We start from the raw sequence: 21,414 nt of genomic DNA on the forward strand, positions 1-21,414 counted from the left end.
TTGAAAAAGAAGAAAGTTACCGTATCAGTCACCTACATTTACACCTTAAGAAACTAGAAAATGTTAATGCAAACCAAACCCCAAGCAAGCAGAAAGGAAATAATAAAAATTAGATAGGAAACAAATGATACAGAATAGAAAAGCAATTGAGAAAAAAACAAAACCAGGAGTTGATACTTTGAAAAGATGAACAAAATTGACAAACCTTTAGCTAGACTGATCACATAAAGAGAGAGTAGACAAATTACTAAAATTAAGAATGAAAGAGAAGACATTATTACTCACCTTACATTAAAAAAAGGATTATAAGAGAATACATAGAACAATTGTATTCCAACAAATTAGATAACCTAGGTGAAATGAACAAATTCCTAGGGAAACAGTTACTTTATCTGACTTAAGAAAAAAAATCTGAATAAACCTATAATAAGTAGAGATTGAATTAATTATCTTTTTGAAAAGAAAACTTCCCCACAAAGAAAAGCCTAGGCCCAGATGGCTTCACTGGTAAATTATACTAAACATTTAGAGAAGAATTAACACCAATTCTTTATAAACTCTTTCAAAGCATAGAAGAGGAGGGAAACACTTCCCAACTCATTCTATGAGGCAACTGTTATGCTCATACAAAAACCAGACAAAAACATCACAAGAAAAGAAAACTCACCAATTTCCCTTATAAATGTAGACACAAAAATTCTCAACAAAATACTAGCAAATCAAGTTGAGGAAAACATCAAAAGAATTATATACCATAACCAAATGGGGTTTATCAAGGAATACAAGGCTGATTTAACATCTGAAAATCAGTCAGTGTAATACACGATATTAATAGAACAAAGGACGAAAACCACATTTATTTTCATTCCAACAACAAATAGGAAAAGGGTTTAATAAAACCCAATACCCTTTCATGATAAAAATACCCAGCAAACTAGCAATCAAAGGGAACTTCCTCAACCTGATTAAGACATTCACAAAAAACTCACAGCTAACATTGTACTTCATGGTAGAAGACTGAATGTTTCCACCTAGGGTCAGGAACAAGGCAAGAATGTCTGCTCTCCCCACTTCTTTCTGATAACGTATCAGAGTCTTTCCAAGGCGATTAAGCAAGAAAAAGAAATAAAAGACCTCTAGTTTGGGAAGGACAAAGTAAAACTGGATCTATTTGCAGGTGACATGATTTTGTATGCATAAAATATTAAGTAATACACACACAAAATCATCAGAACTGCTGAAAGTCCAACAGGATTAGAGTATCAACAAAGAGTAATCAATTGTATTTCTATACAACAATGCATACTCCAAAAATGAAATTAAGAAAAACATTCCATTTGCTACAACATTAAAATAAAATATTTGAGAATACATTTAACAAAAGAAGTGCAAGACTTTGTACTCTAAAAACTATAAAACATTATTCAAGGAAATTTAGAAAGACATAAAGAAATGGAAAGACCATCCCGTGTTCATGGATCAGGTTTGTATTGTTAAGATCATAATACTTCCCAAAGCAATGTGCAGATCGAATACAATCCCTATCAGAATCCCAACTGGCTTTTTTTTTTTTCTTCAGAAATTAGCAAGCTGATCCTAAAATTCATATGGAAATGCATGGGACCCAGAATAGCCAAAGCAATCTTGTAAGAGAAAAACAAAATTGGAAGAGTCACACTATCACTTTCCAAACTTGCTACAAAACTACAGTAATCACGAGTGTGTGGTATTGGCATAAGGATAGACATATAGATCAGTGAAATAGAACTGATATGTAGAGTTGAGTTCAAAAATAAACTCTTACATTAATGGTCAATTGATTTCCACAAGGGTGCCATGACAATTCAAATGGTGAAAGAATAATCTTTTCAACAAAAGATGCTAGGACAACTAGACATCCATATACAAGAGAATGAAGTTAGAGTCCTTCTATATCAAAAATTAACTCAGGATCAGAGGCCTTAACGTAAGAGCTAAATCTATAGACACTTAATAAAAAACATAGGAGTAAATTTTTGTGTCCTTGAATTAGGCAATGGTTTCTTAGCTACAATACCAAAAGCACACATGAAAAAACAAACAATAAATAGTGGCCTTCATCAAAATTTAAAACTTTATGCTTCAAAGAACATCATCAAAAAAGTAAAAAGACAACCCACAGAATGGAAGAAAATATTTGCAAATTATACATAAAGGATTGTATTCAGAATATATAAAGAGACTTAAAACTCAACAATAAAAAGATAAATTACCCAGTTTAAAAATGGGCAAAGGATTTGAATAAACCTTTTTCCAAAGAAGATATACAGATGACCCATATGCACATGAAGAGATGTTCAACATCATCAGTTACTTGGGAAATGAAAATCAAACCTACAATAAAATACCATTTCATATCCTCTAAGATGGCTAAAAGGAAAAAAAAAAGATAGACAATAACAAGTGTTGGTGAGGTTGTGGACAACTAGGAACCTAATACACTGCTGGTAGGAAAGCAAAATGGCACAACTGCTTGGAAAGCCATTTGGCAGTACCTCAAAATGTTAAATATGGTTTAAACTCAAAATTGCCCATATAACCCAGCATTTCCACTCCTAGGTATATCCCCAAGAAAAATGAAAACGTATGTTCATGTAAATATTGCACATGAATGTTCATATTAGCCTTGTTCATAATAGTGAAAAAGTAGAAACAATCCAAATGTCTGTTAAATGATGAATGAATTAAATGTGGTATATCCATACAATGGAATATTATTTACATAAAAGGTGTTGATGGATGCCACAACATGGATGAACCTGGAAAGCATAATGCTAAGGGAAAGAAGCCAGACACATAAGGTCATATATTGTATGATTCTATTTATATGAAAGGTCCGGAGTAGGCAAACCCATAGCTACAGAAAGTAGATTAGTGGTTGCAGGGGCTGAGGGCAGAAGGAAGTAGAGAGTGACTGCTAAAGGCTTTCTTTTTGAAGTGGTGAAAATGAGTACACTAAAAGCCAGAAAAGTGTACACTTTAAAAGAGAAAATTTTATAGTATATCTCAATAAAACTGTTATCTTTTCAAAGAAGGTAATTTAGAAAAGGCTGTGGAAAACACAGATCAAAGAAAGAGCATGTAATAGAAGGGCAACCTAGTAGTATAACTTTTTCATTTTACAGATGAGGAAACTGAGTCCCTGATGAGTGAAACAAATTGCCCAGAGCTTGAACGTAATAGACATTCATTTCTTTAACTGCTCTACAGTAGATTCCAGTTTGCCCAAGACTTTCCCAACTTTACCTCTGAAGATCCTGCTTCCTAAGAAACCCCCCAGTCATGGACAAACCAGGATAGTTGCCCCTCTGTCTACAGTTTAAATTGGGACCAACCTTCTTTCCACCTGGTCTGAATTGCTGACATTCAGATATAAATGAGAAATGGTGGTGTTTGTACAAGTTCCTTTACCATACCGAATTCAGTGCTCTAAACATAAGCAGCTGGCAATTTAAGTTCTTTTCTTTTCAAACTTTTAGATAGAAAGATCTTTCCTTTTAATGAAATCTATTTCATCCTCAAGGTAAAATCCAGTGTCCTTGGCTTTCTCTGAAAAGCGAAAAGTGATTTCTTTTGTATACTAAACGCTAAGAATATAAGAAAAACAGAGGTGGTAGTTAATTGATCTCAGGTAAGAAAAAGCAGATTAGAGATATAGACAGGGGAGAAAGAGAGAGGCCTCCATTTCCCATGAAACTGAAAGCCATGGAAGGAAAACTCATAAAGAATCATTGAAATTCCTTTTCAAAAACGGCAGACCTCAAAGGAAACGTCAAACCTTGGCTGTGCAATTGATGCGACTCGTATGGGTGAACACATTAAGTAAACGATAGCAAACGGGGAATGGCAAGTTTATGCCAAACAACCCTGCGTTCCTTCCCCTGGCCAGAAGCAGGGGTCCACAATTCAGCCTCTCTCCTTGGATGTCTTCAGGCCAGGACTGCAGTGCAGGGCAGCCCAGCCCAGCCCAGCCCATCCGAGTAGGGCTCCACCTTTTAAGGCGCACAGTAGAGGAAAAGGAAGGACCCAGTTCCCCCTGCACCTAGGAAATGGTGCTTGCAATTTGTAAGGTTTGGGGATAACAACTAAGTACTGGAAAACAAGAATAGCTACCTCCTACCCCTGCAACCCCACCTTGGCTCAGGTGAGTCTTAAAGGCATTGCTGCAGGCAAGCAGGTGAAGCACAGAGGTGTTTCCACCTCTGCCTGGGTTCAAGTAGAGTCACTGAGACTGCAGGGCAGCGGGTGAACAGGAAGTGTGTCGTTGGATTGCCTTAAATGGGGGCAAACAGAAAAAAGACCACAAACCTCTCCCTCTAGCTCTGCTTTCATCTTTTCCTGATGTTTAGCCCAAGAGTCTTTTTAGCCTGTCAGTCTTCCTGGCCCCAGCCCCAGCCCGCCTTTCCAGTTCATCCTCGATTTTACCATTGCTTTCCCTACCCCCCTTCCCTAGACCGTTCAGCACCATTCAAATACGCCTTATCACCTACCTCCCTTCCTCCATGCTTTTGATTCCATAGTTTCCTCTGCTTGGAACAGGCCTTTCGCTGTCCTCACAACCACCCATTTTAAAATTCCCAGGTCTTTGTCCCTCTCCTTTAGGACTCGCCTTCCCAGGCTGGATGCCATCCAAGGACTCGGCACCTTCAGTATTCCCTCTGCCTTGCACTGTGGCTATTCATGTTCATGTACATCCTATCTCCTCTAATGGAATTCTGACCTCCTTATGCACAGAGAACGTCTTTACTCCACAGTGTTGAATGTGTGGCTGTGGACCTCAGTGGGTGCTTGATGATTAGCCTTGAATTGAGTTACAGCCCTGTTCCATCAAACTCCCAAGACCTGTGGCTCCCAGTCCCATTTTTGACACATTTTAGTTATTACTTTGTACCCCGAGGCTATTATATCCTCACAATATCCCCCGACTCTCCCTCTAACCCATAAACTTCTAAAGGCCGTGAACTTCTTCCTCAGTCCTATATACGCAGCACCTAGCATGTAACTCCTACATTTTAGGCATTTAATACACATTATATTGTAATTGCTTGCATGGATCGTTTTCCCCACTCTGCTGAGAGCTACTTGAGGTCAGGGACTGTTTTGTTCATCTCCATATTTACAATGCCTGACACAATCCTTGGCACATACTAACTACCCCATAATGATTATGAAGTTAGTTAATTAAGTGAAGTTAGAGAATTAAAAAAAAAAAAAACAAAAACTTATTTGCAGAGAGGCCTCATGGCCAGCTTGCACTGAACTATGCCTGTGTTACAAACATCTTTCAGCATCACGCCCAAACCAGGAAAAACCAGAGATATGTAACAGAAGGGGATACCCAAACCAGTAAAAACCAGAGAAATGAATCAGAGGAAATAAAATATTCTGTTGGGGTCCCCAACCTGCTCCCAGATTGTCATTGTTCTTATGCCAGGACCCAGGGTGACGGAGGAACCACTGGCTGGAACGTTGCTGGGTGGGGGCAGTGAAACTCCTGCTAGCTCTTTAAAGCCTCTGCCCAGAAATGAAATATGTCACTTTTACTTGCAATTTATTGGCCAAATCGAATCACATGGGTAACCTGACTTCAAGAGGGAAGGGATTTGGTGACACTTCCCTTCCCTAGATTGTGGTACAGTCTACCACATTTATCCTCTAGAGCAGAGCTTCTCAAACTGTACTATGCTTATGAATTACCTGGAGATCATTTTAAAATGCAGGTTCAGATTCGGTGGATCTGGAGAGGGGCCCATATTTTGCATTTCTAGCAAGCTACTGGACGAATGTCCATGCTTTAAGTAGCTGGGGTGACACTTGGAATCCTTATTGGTCTAGTGAACAAACTGAACTCTTTCCCTCCTCCCCGATCTGCTCTGCGGGGAGAGCGATTTCCAGTGTTTAAAGTCACCCGTTCCCCACAGAGGCAAAAATCAGCTTGTAGCTCTGTCACTTTGCTTTGCAAACCAAGAAAAATATACTTGTGGGTCAAAAGACACTTGTGATTTACCTTGAGGGTGAGGGGGGGACACAGAGGAATAAATAATGAAAGCCATTAGCTGTTCCACAAAACTGCAGAGTCTGGGAAACAACAGAGCACAATAGTGCTGTATCTGTTCTGAGAAGCCAAATTGTTCCATCTAGAGGCCATCCATTTGCATAAGCAGGTTTTTACAAGGGACCAAATTAGATCTAATTGTGTCACCTCTTTTTCTACTTTCCCTCCCATCACTTGCATAAAACTGTGAAGGGTCAGTGCAGCTCTGACTGGGCTTTGTGAAGGCTTTAGCCCTTTCTAGCACCCCTCTCCTTGTCAATGTCATGTTGTTGTTTGACTGATCTTTTGCTTTACTCCGCTTTGTTCTCCTTTGCATGTACCTACGGTAGTTGATTGACTCACAGGGGGTGACTCCAGTAGTGCAGAGCTGGTGCTCCCACTGGTCTGGAGTCCTCTCTGGTGACGAAGATGAGAAGCCAGTCCCCCATCTCCGTCTCCCCAAATTGTGGCCGAACCACCATGGGCAGAGTCAACCCGTTCACTGGCAGGAGTCAGCACGACTGAACCCTGGCAGATTTGGGGGTGCTCTGTGTCATACCAAACCAGAAGCACACAAGCCTAAGCTTAGATCCGAATAAATGGTGTTTTTATTTCTAGTGGTTTTATTTAAAAGCTATGCCAGTCATTGTGTATCCTTTCCCAGAATTTTATTTTTGATTGATGGCAATCTGGTCAGCCAGAAGCTGCCTATGAAATAAAACTGCTGACTTGGGCATTGACATTGGCTGAGCCTTATTAAGCCAGCACGGGGGTGGTGTGGGGTGGGGTGGTGTGTGTGTGTGTGTGTACACATACGTACGTACGTACAGGATGAGGCAGAGCATGGAATTAGATGGAATTTTACAGCTAGAAGGAACTCTCAAGGGTCTTTCAGTTCAGAAGGGGAAAAGAGAAACCAAGGAAGTGTCATCTGGTACAAGCTCGCTGCAGCTGCTAGAGGGCAGAGAGAGGAGTAGAATCCAGGTCACCAGGTCCTGCCCCAAAGTCCCTTCCTCTAAAGAAGACCTGGTTGGCTCCTGGACAACAGTTTCAGGTTGAGCTCTTGGAAGTCAAACTCCAATTTCCTTTGAGCTCAGTATCATAAATTGGACTTCAGTTCTAGGAAACTAATTTCATACAATTAAAATATTTATTTTAAATGATCATAAATAAAAAGAAATACACATATAGATTTTACAAACAATTATGTGAAAATCCCACACTTAAGTCTTTTTGGTGGGTGGAGAAGATGGAGTTTGCTTGGATCCAACTTAATAGGACTTCAAAAAATTTGAATCTGATGAGGTTTGAATTGCAGGTGTCTTCTTCCCTTCCTGGTGACTTTCCCTTTAGCAAGCACAGGCCCTCATTGCTACAAGGGCCTTCAAACTGTGATCAAAATTAGGGTCATCTGTCTTGAAAATGTTCATTGCCAATTGGATACATCTGCGTGTTTCCAGCACTCTGAGTGGTAGATGCTGGAGGATGGGCAGTTTCCATGATGACTTCGGACTTGGCAGCCATATCTCAAGGCTCTGAGCCAGGGCTAATGGTTGAACTCTGAAGAGTCATAGAACCTTGAAATTATAAGCAAATATTTGTGAATTTATATGGAAAGAGTATCCATAGTGTTCATTAGATTCTCAAGAGAATCCTTGACTCCCCAGAATATAAAGAAGCACTATCATAAATTCAGGTTTTTTCTTCATACTGCGAACATTTTCTACAAAGTTCAAGGTGTCTACCGGTCAATCCACCTAAGGTGGAGGCTGAGTATATATCTCACAGCATCCTCATGTGCAGACGCTGGCATACACATGCATATGAGTACACACTTATAGGCAAGTGTGCACACACATCCCCCTCCTCTCCAACACATACGTGCACACATGCATGCACAACCTTTCTTCCAGCTTTGGAGTTGAGCATAGAGACCCTTGAGTGCTGGCCTGGTTCAGCATCTCCAGAGTTAACCCCCTCTACTCTCTCCCTGCCCCTGCTCTGTAAAATTCCAATATCAGGTTCTTATTGAGTTCTTATTAATCTCTTGTGCCTCTGACACACTGAAGAACAATATAGACTCAGCTCCCTGGGATCTTACCCTATAGTCCCAAATTCTAGGGATAGCATGTATGTTGGAAGGAAATAGAATCCATAGTTGAACAGATCTGAATTCTTGTCCCAGACTCACCATTAACTTTCCAGGTATGTGAATTTGGACAAAGTTCTTAACCTCTTTCAGTTTCTTTATGGGTACAGTTAGAATAATGACCCTCCACTCCCACCCCCACAGGTTGCTGGCATAACAAAATGAAAAAAGTATGAGAAAAAGCACTCTACAACTCGTGTCTGCCACATGGAAAGGGCCCAGCAAACTCCCCTGACATCCATTGGAAACTAGATACAGAGTCTGGCACTTAAAATGCAAACTCTGCTTTCTAGACCTATTGAATATGTCTCTGTTGTCTCTTGGGATCAGCAATCCTTGGGAAGTTTTGGAATTCAGTATATGGAGGGCATACTGTCCTCTAAGTGGATGGGAAGTAGGCAGTTTCAGCTTTCTCTCTGTTAGGTGATCTCGGATAAGCTCTCTACGTTAGCCTTCCATCATTATAATGGAATCATTGATACATGGGTTCAGTTGAGGGGGAGCAATAGTTAAGAGTAACTGAGCCATATGTTTGCAGCCAGTCTTTTCACTTTTGTATTCCTTTTACAAGTTCTTTGAAGGAGCTTTACATTGTAACAGGTGGCTACTGATAGTAACAGGCCAGGAAATGTCTAAGTAACTGTGGTAGGGAGTGCTTGTCATAGGGTGAGATGTAGCATTGGACAATTAAAAACAATTAGATGACCTGTGAGATATACACCACCTATTTTGAGTTTCCAGGATGTGAGCAGAGTGGGGAGATAGCATGATTCAAGTATAGGATGATCCATTTCTAAGACTCTTGGATATTTTAAAAGAAGTTATTGCTCTCTAAGGGAAAGTTGGCATCTTTATCTGGCCACCTGGGGCAGTGGCCTTATGGTAGTAATGGAAATAGTCAGGAGACGGGGGTTCTAGCCCCAGCTCTGTTGCTTACTACTGAGTGACTTTGCACAGACTACTTCCCTCTCTGGGCATCATTGTCTTCAGCTGAGAAATAAGAATCATCTTCACCTCTTAGCATCAATGGAAGGCTCACATGAAATACCGTGTGTGTGGAAGCCCTTTGGAAACACTGCAGCTCTGGGCACCACGTATTGATACTGCACCGTGACCTGCACTGCTATGTGCCTACAGAACTGCATGTTTCCAAGGTGGTGGAAGAATGGGTCATTTCCATGCAAAATGCTGAGTATTGTTGGGCACTTGAAGAATCTCAGCAATGCTAATAATAAGCTTGTTAGCAGGTTTCAGTCAGCAGAAAGATCACATGTTCATTAATTTTATTAAAAGAAAGGCTTCCTACTGGCAGCCCTTGAAGGATGGATTTGGCTCACTGTGCTCCTGCTGGCAGAGCAGCTGTAAGGGAGTGACCCGGCTACTTCCTTGTGTGCTCACGGCACTCAGCAGGCTCTTCGGGGGGCTGGGAGTGCAACCTCAGCCTATCGACACCCACCCGTTTATCTGCCACAATTTCCCTATTGGCTGCTGCTCAGCTGTAGAAGTCAGGAGTATAGGGTGTATAAACGGGGGCTCACTTAAGGAGGGAAAGATGGATGGGCTAGCTGTTCTCCAAGGTGGGAGCCAGGCCTAATGGGCCAGTGAGCCAATACTGTTGAGTAGTTAAAATATGCCAGTCGAGTGCTATGCACTTTCTGTGCATTATCGCTAAGCCTCATATTAGCACAATGAGCTAAGTGTTGTCCCCATTTCACAGAGAGGAAAGCTGCTTCCAGTAAGAAAATGAGAGAATGAAGGCATAGAAGGCTTCCTGGTGTCATCTACAAAAAGAGTGAGGTAAAGGTCTGTGAGGAAAGCATGACTAATCCCATTAGGTGACCTTCCAGAGATTTCCTGAACCAGGAGCCACTCCCATGTGGATTATTTTAATAGAACTCACTTCCCTCTAAAAATATCAGCAAGAAAAAAAAAAAAAAATGTCACAAACAAAAAGCATTAAATAATTGTTTGGGAGTCAATAAGAGTGGAAGATAGAAAAACAAGGAGTTGGGGGAGCTAGGCCCAGATAATTTTTTCCTCTGAAGCCAGTCCTGGGGAGAAGAATGCAGCAGAGAAAGGGTATGGGGAGGGATGGGGGGGGTGAGGGGTGGAGTTTCAGTACCAGTGGTGGGTGGACCTAGCCCTGGAGCTGGAGAGGGAAAGGAAGAGCTAGGCAGGGAGCTGCCCTGGGGCTTGACCAGCAAGAAAGCATAGTTTCTGGCAGTGTCATTGAGGAACTTTTGAACCAACCTGGGCAGTCAGTTTAACCATGTGAGTCCTTCATAACTTCATAACTTAAATTTATTCCCCATACCAAAAGGTGACTCTGTTAGAGCCCGAAGGAAGAACACAAAGTCTCCTGGGAGAGGCATCGACCCTGGGCTGTAGGCAGGTCAGACCAGCCAGGGTATCTGTTCTGGTTTGCTAATGCTGCCGTTATGCAAAATACCAGAAATGGATCAGCTTTTATAAAGGGTGTTTATTTGGTTACAAAGTTACAGTCCTTAAGGCCATTAAGTGTCCAAGGTAAGGCGTCAACTATAGGGTACCTTCACTGAAGGATGGCCGATGGCATCCAAAAACCTGTTAGCTGGGAAGGCACGTGGCTGGCATCTGCTTGCTCCCAGGTTGTGTTTCAAAAAGGCGTTCTCCAAAATATCAGCATCAGCTTCCAATGGCCATTTTCAAAATGTGTCTCTCAGCTGCAGCTCCTCTTCAAAATGTCACTCTCAGTTGCTGTGAGGGCCCTCTCTTTGTGAGCTCTTTTTATAGGACTCCGGTGAACTTATCAAGAGCCACCCTGAATTGACGGGGCCACATTTCCATGGAAACATTCAATCAGAGGGATTCAAGCTAATCAATACTAATACATCTGCCCCCACAAGACTGCATTAAAGAATATGGCTTTTTCTGGGGGACATAATATATACAGACCAGCACAGTATCACTCGGGGAGTTATCCCAGTGATGAAGTCTGTCTTGAGGCCAGAGTTTGCTGCAGGGGTTTTTCTTTTTATCTGCCACAATTTTCCTATTGGCAACCCACTTTCATGGGCACATCCTCCTGTTTATAAGGTACCAAAATCTTTGTAGGTGATGTGATTTATCATGTTTCATCATCAGTGTGGGTCACTCACCATGGCCTCGGGGATTCACCAGCTGGGCTGTCGATTACACACACACACTATCCCTAGCTTTCCTGATACTCCTTTCCCTTCCACTCAAGTAGGCAAGTGAGAGTGATGCTGTGATTGAGAGAGACTTCAGTCTTCTCCAATCTATTAAAGAAAAGTAAATTATTCACGAACATTGATGCCTTAGTCTTTCTCAATAAGGAATTGCTTAGGACACCCTCACAAGGGTGGGGCACTTGGTGGATGGTGATGCTGCAGAGGGAAATGTCATGCTTCCACCCCTGTGGACTCTGGGGTGCCCCCGAGGGACCATCTGTACCCCAGAGATAACTGTCTTCACCTCCTACTTCCTCCTACCTCCCCTTCCCCCATTCATCCCTCACTCACCCCCCAGAAGAGAGAACTGGCTTTTTCAGGAGCTGTGGATGATGCTGAGGCCATCCTTCTGTAGAAGATTTTTGGTCCTCCCTAAACAGACACACCACAGCAATGCCATGATCTAAAGACTAACCCCCCACCCCCGAGACAAAGAGTAAACCCAGCCACAGATTTGGCCAGGGGTCTGTGGCAAGACTAGTGATGGCCCAAGTTTCCTGGTCCCCTGGCTCCCTCTCAATGTTCCTTCCCAGGTCCCAAAGGAGGTGCTTTGGCTTTAGACAACAACAGGGTTGGTTCTTATTAAAGGCAGGTAGATCCCTCAGAGGTCAAGAGAATCTTCAAGAATCCCCAGGAATCATTTAATCATTTTTTAGTCATCATTCATTTCATATATATTATGCATTGAGATGAGCTAGAGAAACAAGAAGGTCCACACACTCAGGGGCACACGGTCTAGAATGTGTGTTGTCAGGTGAGAGTGGAAGGGGGACTTGGAGAAATAGGGGATAATTTCAAGGTAGTGTCATAAGTGCTGTAATAAAGGGATTTTGTCATGTTGCAGGAGCATAAAGATGGGTAACTTCTGTCTTAAAGAATCAGGAAAGGTCTCATAAAAGTGGCAATGTTTGATCTGTACCCTGGGAGATGGTAAGGAGTTCAAACAACAAGGAAGAAAGGAGATTGTCTGCAAGGGAATGGGGTGTTCAAGAAAATGTGTAAAGTTCAACAGAACTCAAGCAAATAGTGCACTGAGGGGAAGGGATAGGAGAGTTAGAAAATGGTGAGAGAGACAAGGCTAAGGGGGAGGAGGTGGAGTGGGACCCAGCGAGGATGGGCCGCCTCTGCTCTGCTAAGGGTGGGGAGAGGGTTCCTCTCCTTGGACTAAAGACGTGGCCTCGTGACCATGTGCTCTCCCAGAGTCCATGTGGAAATAAACAGACGAAGCTTCAATCTTTGAAGATCAGCCAGACTGCAAGTCCCTAGAGAGAGGCATCATGTTTTATTTTACCCTGTAGCTTGTGCCAAGCACAGAGAGGGGGCACAGTAAAAGGAGGGGGGGTGGGGTGGTGAATGAGCAATTAGAAGGACAACAAATTGTTTTGCCAATTGCTTTGCTTTGTTTTGTTTAGAAACGGTTTTTTTAATTTGATAAATAAAATTATAAAAAAAAAAAAAAAAAAAAAAAAGACACCTGCAAAACAGAAAGTCATAAGACAAGATCAGAAAAGAAAAAGGAAAAAAAGGCTGAAGGCAGATTCCCACAGAGGCCCTATCATTGCCTCCTGTGTGTGTCTGGCAAGATCTGATGGAGGAAAGGAAAGGAACAGGCCTGGGGGTATCTGAGGAAAGCTACTTGATACTGTGTAGATACAATTGAGAAAGCAGAGAGCATGGGTTGTGGGGAAGGAAGGGATGTTAAGGAAAAATAAAACAGACTAGAAATGACTTTTCTCTTTCCTCTTCCTCTTCTTTTGCATTCAGTTTCCTTTGCTTGTTTTTGTCCTACAGCCCCCTCAGTTTTAGTGGGGAGGAGGGGGCAGGGATTGCTGAGGCCCGGGCCAAGTGGCAGCCTCAGCCAGAGGCAGGGCTGACTGCCTGCAGAGAGGACAATATTAACCATGGGCCCAGGGGGCTCCGGCATCTCTGTGCCACCTCAACAAGACCTGTCCAGAATGTCCCAGCTTAACGGGAGGTGCAGGACAGCAGCTTTGTCTTTTGTGGCTTTCATTGCTGTTTATTCTTGTTGTGTTTTTTTCATCTCAAATGTAAGTGAAATGACTGCCATCTTGTGGCAAAGGATTGGTACTACCTGGGCCCCCACCTGTCAAGCCTCCCTCCCCGATGCTCCCCAAGACTGCCATCTGCGCCCCACTCTGGGATTTGCTGCTCGGCGGGCAGCGACACGGGATGAGGGCATGTGGGGGAGAGCGGCTTGTGACCTGAGAGGGCCTGCAAGGGGGAGCAGGACCTGATTAACAAAGCTCGCTGGCCTCGGCCACCCTCGTCAGATCCCCTTTCCCTCCGTGCCTGTGCAGAGCAGCTTCTGGGAGAGGGTGGTTGTGAACTCCTGGGCCTGGGGAAAGCTGTTCCTGCTGGCGCCTGGAGGACAGCAGTTTGTAAGGGAGGGAAGTCAGGGCAGGCAGCCTGTGAGGAGGTTGCTAGGGTGCTTCCACCAGGAGCCCGGGCCAGGAGAGTGAACAGAGATGGGCGTGGTCCTGGGTGTGAGGGGTGAAGGAGACAGGGAAGGGGGAAAGCATCTGGAAAAGGAAGAAATTCTGATTCTTTGGCCATTGTGGGAAACTTCTGAGGTCAAAGTATGAGGTCATCTCAGAATTTTGAAGAATCTTGTAGATGGGGCTGTATGTCAAGGTAAGAGCATCTTGGCTCGGATGTGGAGGTGAGCGTTTGCTCTCAAGAGGTGGTAATTGAAGGGATGTGGCGGAGGAGATCTCAGAGGGTGATCACGTGGAAGTTATTTCTGGGCCTTAGCGCTGAGGAGAGTGTGACTTCCACTTGCATCATAAATCTGAAACCCTCAGGCTTAAAGTTTTTATTTGGTTTTTGGACACAGCTCAAGAGATGAGAGATTATCTTAAATCAGTTGTAGAAGTTCTCTGGATCTCTAAACTTGCCTTGGGCCAAGAATGCAGCCTCCTGAACTTGTCATTTTCTTTCTGTAAGCTCTCTAGTGCTGCCTGAAGCAGCGAGTGCACCCCTTAGACTTTGCACTTACCATTTGCACTGTAATATCCATTGCCACAGCCACTTGGTGTCCCCAAACCTTCCTTCAATGGCACTTCTTTAAAGGCAAACACTAGTGACAATTTAAGTAATGCTTTGCCGCTACACACCATGGGCACAGCTCTATTTTCCACTCACAGAGAGGTCATTACCAACTTTAAATCTAACTGCATCAGCTAACAAATCCCAGATTTCCATCCTTTAGGTTCTGTTTCCTGAAAACAATTCTGGTACCAAAGGTTGTGTTATCCTGGATTCAAAAATGTATTCTGGGTATTTCATGTAGGATGCGTTTTGCATACGCAATTAGGTGTTTTCAGAATCATTAAAAGGGCTGTTGGAGTGAAGGTCAGGGAAAATCACCACTAGATTTAAGGACACCAAGAGGTTACAGAAATTGCTGGAAATCATTGCCGAGGATTTTAACTGCCTGCAGCACCAAAGCGAATGATTCTCAGGAACGTGGCCAGAAGGAACTGGCACAGCCTCGTGTCTGCTGGCTGCGGGTACCTGGGTCCCCTCTCACAGCTGCGACTTGAGAATAATAGCTCCTCCTTTTGTTTGGCCTTCCAAGTTTCATCTGAGTCTCTCTCATTGATGGAATCTAAACTGGAACATTGCTGGCAGTAGAATCTGGGAACTGTAGTTTCCAAGCTTTCAGCCTGTGCAATACTAGGGCAAGCTTAGAATGTCAGGGATGAAGGAACAATATCTGACATACACTTTTAAATATGGATGATAATAATAGTACTTCCTTCATATGGTTGTTGTGAGGCTAAAATTAACACTTGTGAAATCTTAGCATAGAGTGTGACATATGGTAAACCCTCCATAATTGCTAGTTTACAAAAAAAATTGTCAAAACTGAAGTTAGAATGGCTCCTCATTCTCATTTCTAACCCCTAAGAGAAAACTGGCTGTTTCTGAGCGGCTTGGTCCAATTCGCCCAGATTGGCTGGGATCCTCTTCCTTACCAGCCCAGGCCTGCTTGGCTTTAGGATCATCAATCTGCCTCATTCTGGCTTGGAGAAAGGAGATTCAGAAAAAAAGGTGAAAGAACTCAGGAAAAGCCAAAGCAATGGAATAATGCTGAATATTAATATTGTATTTACTATACTTGGCAGATTTGAGGACTTCTCAGATGGACCCATAAGACAGTCAATTCCTCTGTGAAGCACAAATCCAGGGCTCTGCTTGCATCTCTGTGCCAAATAGAATCAGTGGAACTGAGGCTGAATCTCTGTTGCCTTGTGCTCAAATACTCCAAGTGGCCTGTAATAAGAAAGAAGTAGGGCACAGCAGAAATCCAAAAGGGAAAAGAAGCAGGCTAAGATCCATGGGGAGAACTTGCTCTTTCTTAATCTGTCTCCTGCCCCAAATAGCTCTGCTTTCCTCCCCCAGTTTGTGTTTACATGTCTGTTTCTCTCCCTTGCAGCAGATGCCTCCAGACCATTAGGACTTAAACTAGGTCAGGGAGGGTGGTGATGAGTTGACGCAGGCCCTGGGCCATGTCCTCCCCTGACCTGACTCCCCAGGCTCCCTGGCCTGGTGCTCAGTCCCTGGATGACCCCCTGTTCTCCAGGGTTCCTAGCAGGATCCCTGATCCCTGTAAGGATTGGACCATAAGGACTGGATGATCTTCTGTCCTCAAGGGCAGCCAGGGAGCCACACATTTCTGCTGTTCCAACTGGGAGATCTCTGGGGCCTGTCTCAAGCAGACCCACGGGCTCACACCGGCTCCCTGCAGGCAGCTGAGGCTGCATTGGTGAAGTGGACAGGACATAAACCATGGTGAAGTCAAAGCACCTGATTTCGAATCCCGGTAAACTGAGCACAGGGAGGCAAATGGCTTGCCCAGAATAGCCCAGCTGGGAAGTGGCAGAGTCCAGTCCTGAAACTACCCACTGCACAGCCCAAGCCACCTGTCGGTTTCCCTTAAACCTCCACGGGCACCGAGCCCCTCGCTCCTTCCAGATGTGAAGCCACCAGGCTCTGACGGCTCCTTTCTCACCACAGGTGCTTTCCCAGAGTGGCTACGGCACCATCACCACCGACATCCGAGAGGGGCAGACGTTCTACTACGCGGAAGACTACCACCAGCAGTACCTGAGCAAGAACCCCGACGGATACTGTGGACTGGGGGGCACGGGGGTTTCCTGTCCCATTGGTGTTAAGAAATAATCTCTGCCCCATGACCAGGACTTCAGATTACAGCAAAAAATGCTTGCTACAAATTGGGCAATTCTTTTGTGATCGACATCAGTGGCTTTTTGAAGTGCACAAAGTGCAAAGGCATTGTTTTAAATCTGATTTATTGAGGTATAATTTACATAAAGTGCCATGGCAAGTTGATAAAATGTGAATTTATCTTCTAAGAAGTTATTATGGGAGTAGAGCTGTGAAATTTTTTGCATCATTTGGGGTCTAAATGAAGATAATGAATTTGCTGTGTTCAGCCTTCTTGAATTCTGGGTGCCTGCCGTAGCAGCTAAGGAGTTAAACTGGGAGCTTGTTGGACAGGATATGGGTGATGTTGGGAAAACTTGACCTGTGCCTGTTCTACCTCACATGCACTCATACCCTCCAGTGCCTTAAAATTTGCAAACATTTATAGCCTCAGTGAATCATTCACCAAAACGCTTTGCTCTGCTGAATCGAGACATGGGTGAGGGGCTTTCTCTCCCTTTCAGCGCTCCTCGTGGCAGAGAAAGAATGTGCATTAGCTTGAAGGATTCTAATGCTTTGCTTACAGCTATGAGAAATGCTTGTTCTAATAAACATCTGCAATCCAGTAATACAAACTGCCTAATTTTTTGTCTTTTCCTCATTTAGATAGGATATCTCTAAGTGCTGTAAGATACATTTAAGAGCTCTGAAAGAGCTTGGGAGGGAAAAAACCTCATAGTCATTTTCTCCCAAATGGGAAATACCATGATTGAAATTTTTTGGAAAACATGTATACCACTAGCTTTTTGCAACTTTAGTAATAAAAGCTGTTTTCTACACACCTGTCACATCCACGATGATTGTTTTTTTTTATCAGAATTATTCCATGCCTTTAAATCAAGGGAAGCTATTTATTCAGATTCGAGCTTGATAGAGTGACCTGGCCCCTGGGTACCACTCCAGCCTCACGTTGTATTCTCTAGCAGACCCCATCCATGCACCTCCATTCCTTGGTGCTCATGGTCCTTTCTGCCACAATGCACCCCCCTCCACCTTGCACACAAACACACACACACCCACACCCAGACCTGCTATCTCCCTGTGTGGGCCCCAGTGGCACCCTTCCTCTCCCCACCATCCACTCACACGTCTTCCTCTTAGGCAGGGTGGGGCTCATCTTCTCTGACCTCCAGATTACACAGTTCCATTCAACATTGTGTTAGAGTTCTCTAGGGCAACAGAACCAACAGGAGGTATCTAAATATTATGGGATTTTTATAAGAATCATCTCACAGAACTGTGGGGTTGGGCAAGTCCAGATTCCATAGAGCAGGTCACAAGCTGGGAATTCCAATGAAGGTTTTCCATGAATTCACCAGGAAACTGACCAGCTGAACTAGAAACGGAAATTCTCTCTTCTGACTACTGAAATTGTCACTTCTCCTTTTAAAGCCTTCAACTAATTGGATGAGACTTCTCGTTATTGAAGGCAATCTCCTCAATTGATTGTAGATGCCATCAGCCATAGACACAGTCAACATCGTAATGATTTTTAAGTCCATGAAATCTCCTCACAGTAACAATAAGGCCAGTACTTGCTTCACCGAAAAATGGGGCACCAAAATCTGGCCAAGTTGACACATGAACTTAACCATCGCAAACATATTGCATTAAAATTAGCTTTTTTACCTATTTCTTTCTCTTGTTATGTTGTGTGTTCCTAGGAGGCAAGGACCGTACCTCTTTCATCATTGAATCAAATGCCTCAAGGCCAAGCCTGGCATGTAGGGTGTGGTCCTTAATGGTAGCCGAATGAATGAATGGATAAAATATTTTTGAAAAACGTCATGTAGATGATTTATGATTAGAGGCTTCATGCATGTCTTATTTATAATGGTGATTTTTCACATGACCATTCTTTACATGAAAAAATAAGCAGAGGGATTAACATTGTAGTGTTAGATATATACATTAATTTTTCTCAACAGCTCTGAAAGATAAATGCTACTATTCATCCCCATTTTACAAAAAAAAAGGATATTTAGGCTCAAAGTTAAATAATTTCCTGAGCTCTCATGTTGAAATATGTGGTGAATCCAGATGTGAGGTCTCGCTTGTAAGAGTCCAGTTCTGTGCTCTCTCTGCTGCATCTCCTGACCTGTCTGGGCCAGCAGCTTCAGATCCATTCTTATTAATTAAGGCTGTTCCTGGCCAGTGGCTTCAAGCCATTGATGAATCCAGGCTGCCCTGACTCACAGGAGCACAACTGCACGTGGAGTCCTCTCCTCCCACCTCCTCTCACTCCCTTATCCCCCACCCCCCGCTTCTATGCTGACCTTCCCTGGGCCAGGGGGGCTGGATCATTCAATCAGCAGGTCCTGGGCTCAGGTCGCCACCTGGCTGTTGTCTGGACTATGCCTGCTACACACAGTGCTGCATTGTGACCTCGGCGGTCAGGCTGGGCTGTGAGATGACAGGCATGGAGAGTGACGTCCTGAACTGGGCACTGAAATGGGGAGCCTCACCTGAAGAATTCCCATCACCTGTGGTAAAGACCAGGGTCCAATGAAATGGTGGAGGGATGGAAGAGCAGAGCTTCTGCTCCCAGTCGCCCTGCTGCTCCCCTGGGTGCACAGCTCCCTCGCATGTAGGTCTTCCTTGGTGTCCTCTGTGCAGCACCAGGGCTCTCGGTCCCCAGTGGGCGTGAGAACCACCTAGGGAGCTTGTTAACAAGGTCACTCCCTAGAGACACTGCTTCAGTAGTTGTGGGGTGGGATCCAGGGAACTGCATTTTTATAAGCCTCTCATGTGGCTTTAATGCAGGTGGTCTGTGGGGCCACACTTTCAAATCATTGCTTCTGCAGCGCCCCAAACTTTAGCATTATGTGTGGATGAAGGTTGATATATGTGAAGTTATCTGTAAGGAAGTTTAACTTTCTTTTTTGAGCCAGAGTTTGTCCAGACTGAATTGTTATTACAGTAATGAAACCCTTCAAGTCCTGCACAGCCAGCCAGCAGGCCCAAGAAGCCATGAAACGCAGCTTTAAGAACAATGCATGTCCTAACAACAATTCTTCTTCCAATTCAAAAACATCCTGAAGATGTTCTAATTGTGTCGGTTAAGGCTGTAAACCCAGTAACCTTCTGTCAGAGGTCTGCTATACCAAACCACGTGTCACAGTATAGTGAGGGAAAATAAAAATAAAGTCATTAGTTTTAAAATGTGTCTCCTTCTCTACCTCAGTTCTGAGGGCTCATGTAACTTAGTCAGTTAGTCATTTAACAAATATTTATTGAGTGTCTGTCATGTACCAAGAACTAGTCAAGTTATAAAGCTATAACAGAGAACAAGGCATACTCAAACCCCTCAAGAGCCTTTATATTCAGAACAACAAGTGGGAGACATAAGCTATAAATAAGTAAACAAATGAATAAATAAGATGATCCCAGGTCCCGATAAGTGATATGAAAATGATAGTTAGGAAAAAGAAAATAAATCACATCTGGGGGCTGTGGAGTTGGGCTAGCACTGTTTTATCCGGGAGGGTCAAGGAAGGCCTTCCTGACGTGGTGAAACGTAAGTTGAGACCTGAATGATCTGAATGACAAACAGGAGGCAGCATCTCAAGAAATATAAGGGGGAAGAAGTATACCTGATGACTGTCAGCTTCCACACTTTGGTTGCTTGAAGACAAAGCTTTCCAAACAGAAGGACCAGGAAGTGTAAGTGGCCTAAGACAGGGAAGAATCTGTGGTATCTGAGAGACAGAAAGGTCAATGGATCTGGAATAAGTGAAAAAGGGTTTTAGGAGAGGGATCCCAATGAGGCAGGCAGAATCCAGATCGTGTGGAACCTTCTAAGGACCTGGTAATGGGTTTTTCAGTTCATTCTATTCAATTGGACAGGCATGGGAGAGTTTAAAACAGTTTCTCTCTTTACCCTAATCAATTGTATGGATGGTGATGCTATTTGCTTATGAAGGAGCAGATGCAGGTGGAGAAGAGTGAATGAATAGTTCAGTTTGAGAGGTTTCTTAGGCATCCTAGGGGAGAAGTGGGGGAAGGCAATTTGCTCTTTGAGTCTGGAGCTTGGGAGAGATCTGAGAAGTAGAAAATTACGAGTCACCAGTATATAGATGGCATTTGAGGCCATGGAACTAGCTGAGATCATTTATGGAGGGAATATAGAAAGAGAGAAAGAATATGAGGATTGAACGCTAGGCATCCCAACACACAGAATTCTGGTAAAGGAAGAGGAATCAGCAAAGGAATTTGAGAAGAAGTGACATTTGAAGAAAGCCCATGAAATAGGTGTCTTATTGAAAACAAGGTACAGATGTATACCCCACATTACATCATGAGGCTGGGGCAGAACTTTAGACTAATTTTCCTCTATGGGCAGAGCAGAACAAAGCCAAAAATGACAAGGAGGCTGGATCCTTTCGAGAAAGGATCTGGTAACACTTCAAGAAATATGTACCTTGAATATTGCTCCATTCCTTCCCCAGTGGGAACTGGGGCCATTTACCAAGATAACTGTATAGTGGAGAAATGGAAATAACCCAGCTTTCTAGGAGTTATTACATACTGACTTGGAACTTGTGCTAATCCTTGGAGACCTTAAATGCCACCATGGTCCTGGGCAGAGTAGGTGTTTATAAATACCAGGTGACAGATGAGGTCTTGTTCCAAGTCTGTCTCACAGTGAGTCTGGTAGATCTGAATAACAAGACCGAAGTTCTTTCCCATTTCCAGAGGCACAGTGGGAATAG

The 21,414-nt window shown here is 43.5% G+C and overlaps 1 protein-coding gene across 2 annotated transcripts in view; it reads left to right on the plus strand.

Moving 5' to 3' along the window:
• The window catches only part of MSRA (methionine sulfoxide reductase A), a 464,462-nt gene extending 446,967 nt beyond the window's left edge, over positions 1-17,495 (plus strand). Inside the window, exon 6 of one of the 2 annotated variants that reach the window (XM_037812806.1) lies at positions 16,493-17,494. In XM_037812806.1, coding sequence (XP_037668734.1) covers positions 16,493-16,657 — 165 coding nt within the window. In that variant the 3' untranslated portion in view covers positions 16,658-17,494. Of the gene's footprint in view, positions 1-16,492 lie in introns of both variants that reach the window. The other variant, XM_037812808.1, reaches the window with a different exon arrangement.
• The last annotated feature ends 3,919 nt before the right edge of the window (positions 17,496-21,414 follow it).

This window comes from Choloepus didactylus, chromosome 20 (genome assembly GCF_015220235.1).
Source record: "Choloepus didactylus isolate mChoDid1 chromosome 20, mChoDid1.pri, whole genome shotgun sequence".
Lineage (NCBI taxonomy): Eukaryota > Metazoa > Chordata > Mammalia > Pilosa > Megalonychidae > Choloepus > Choloepus didactylus.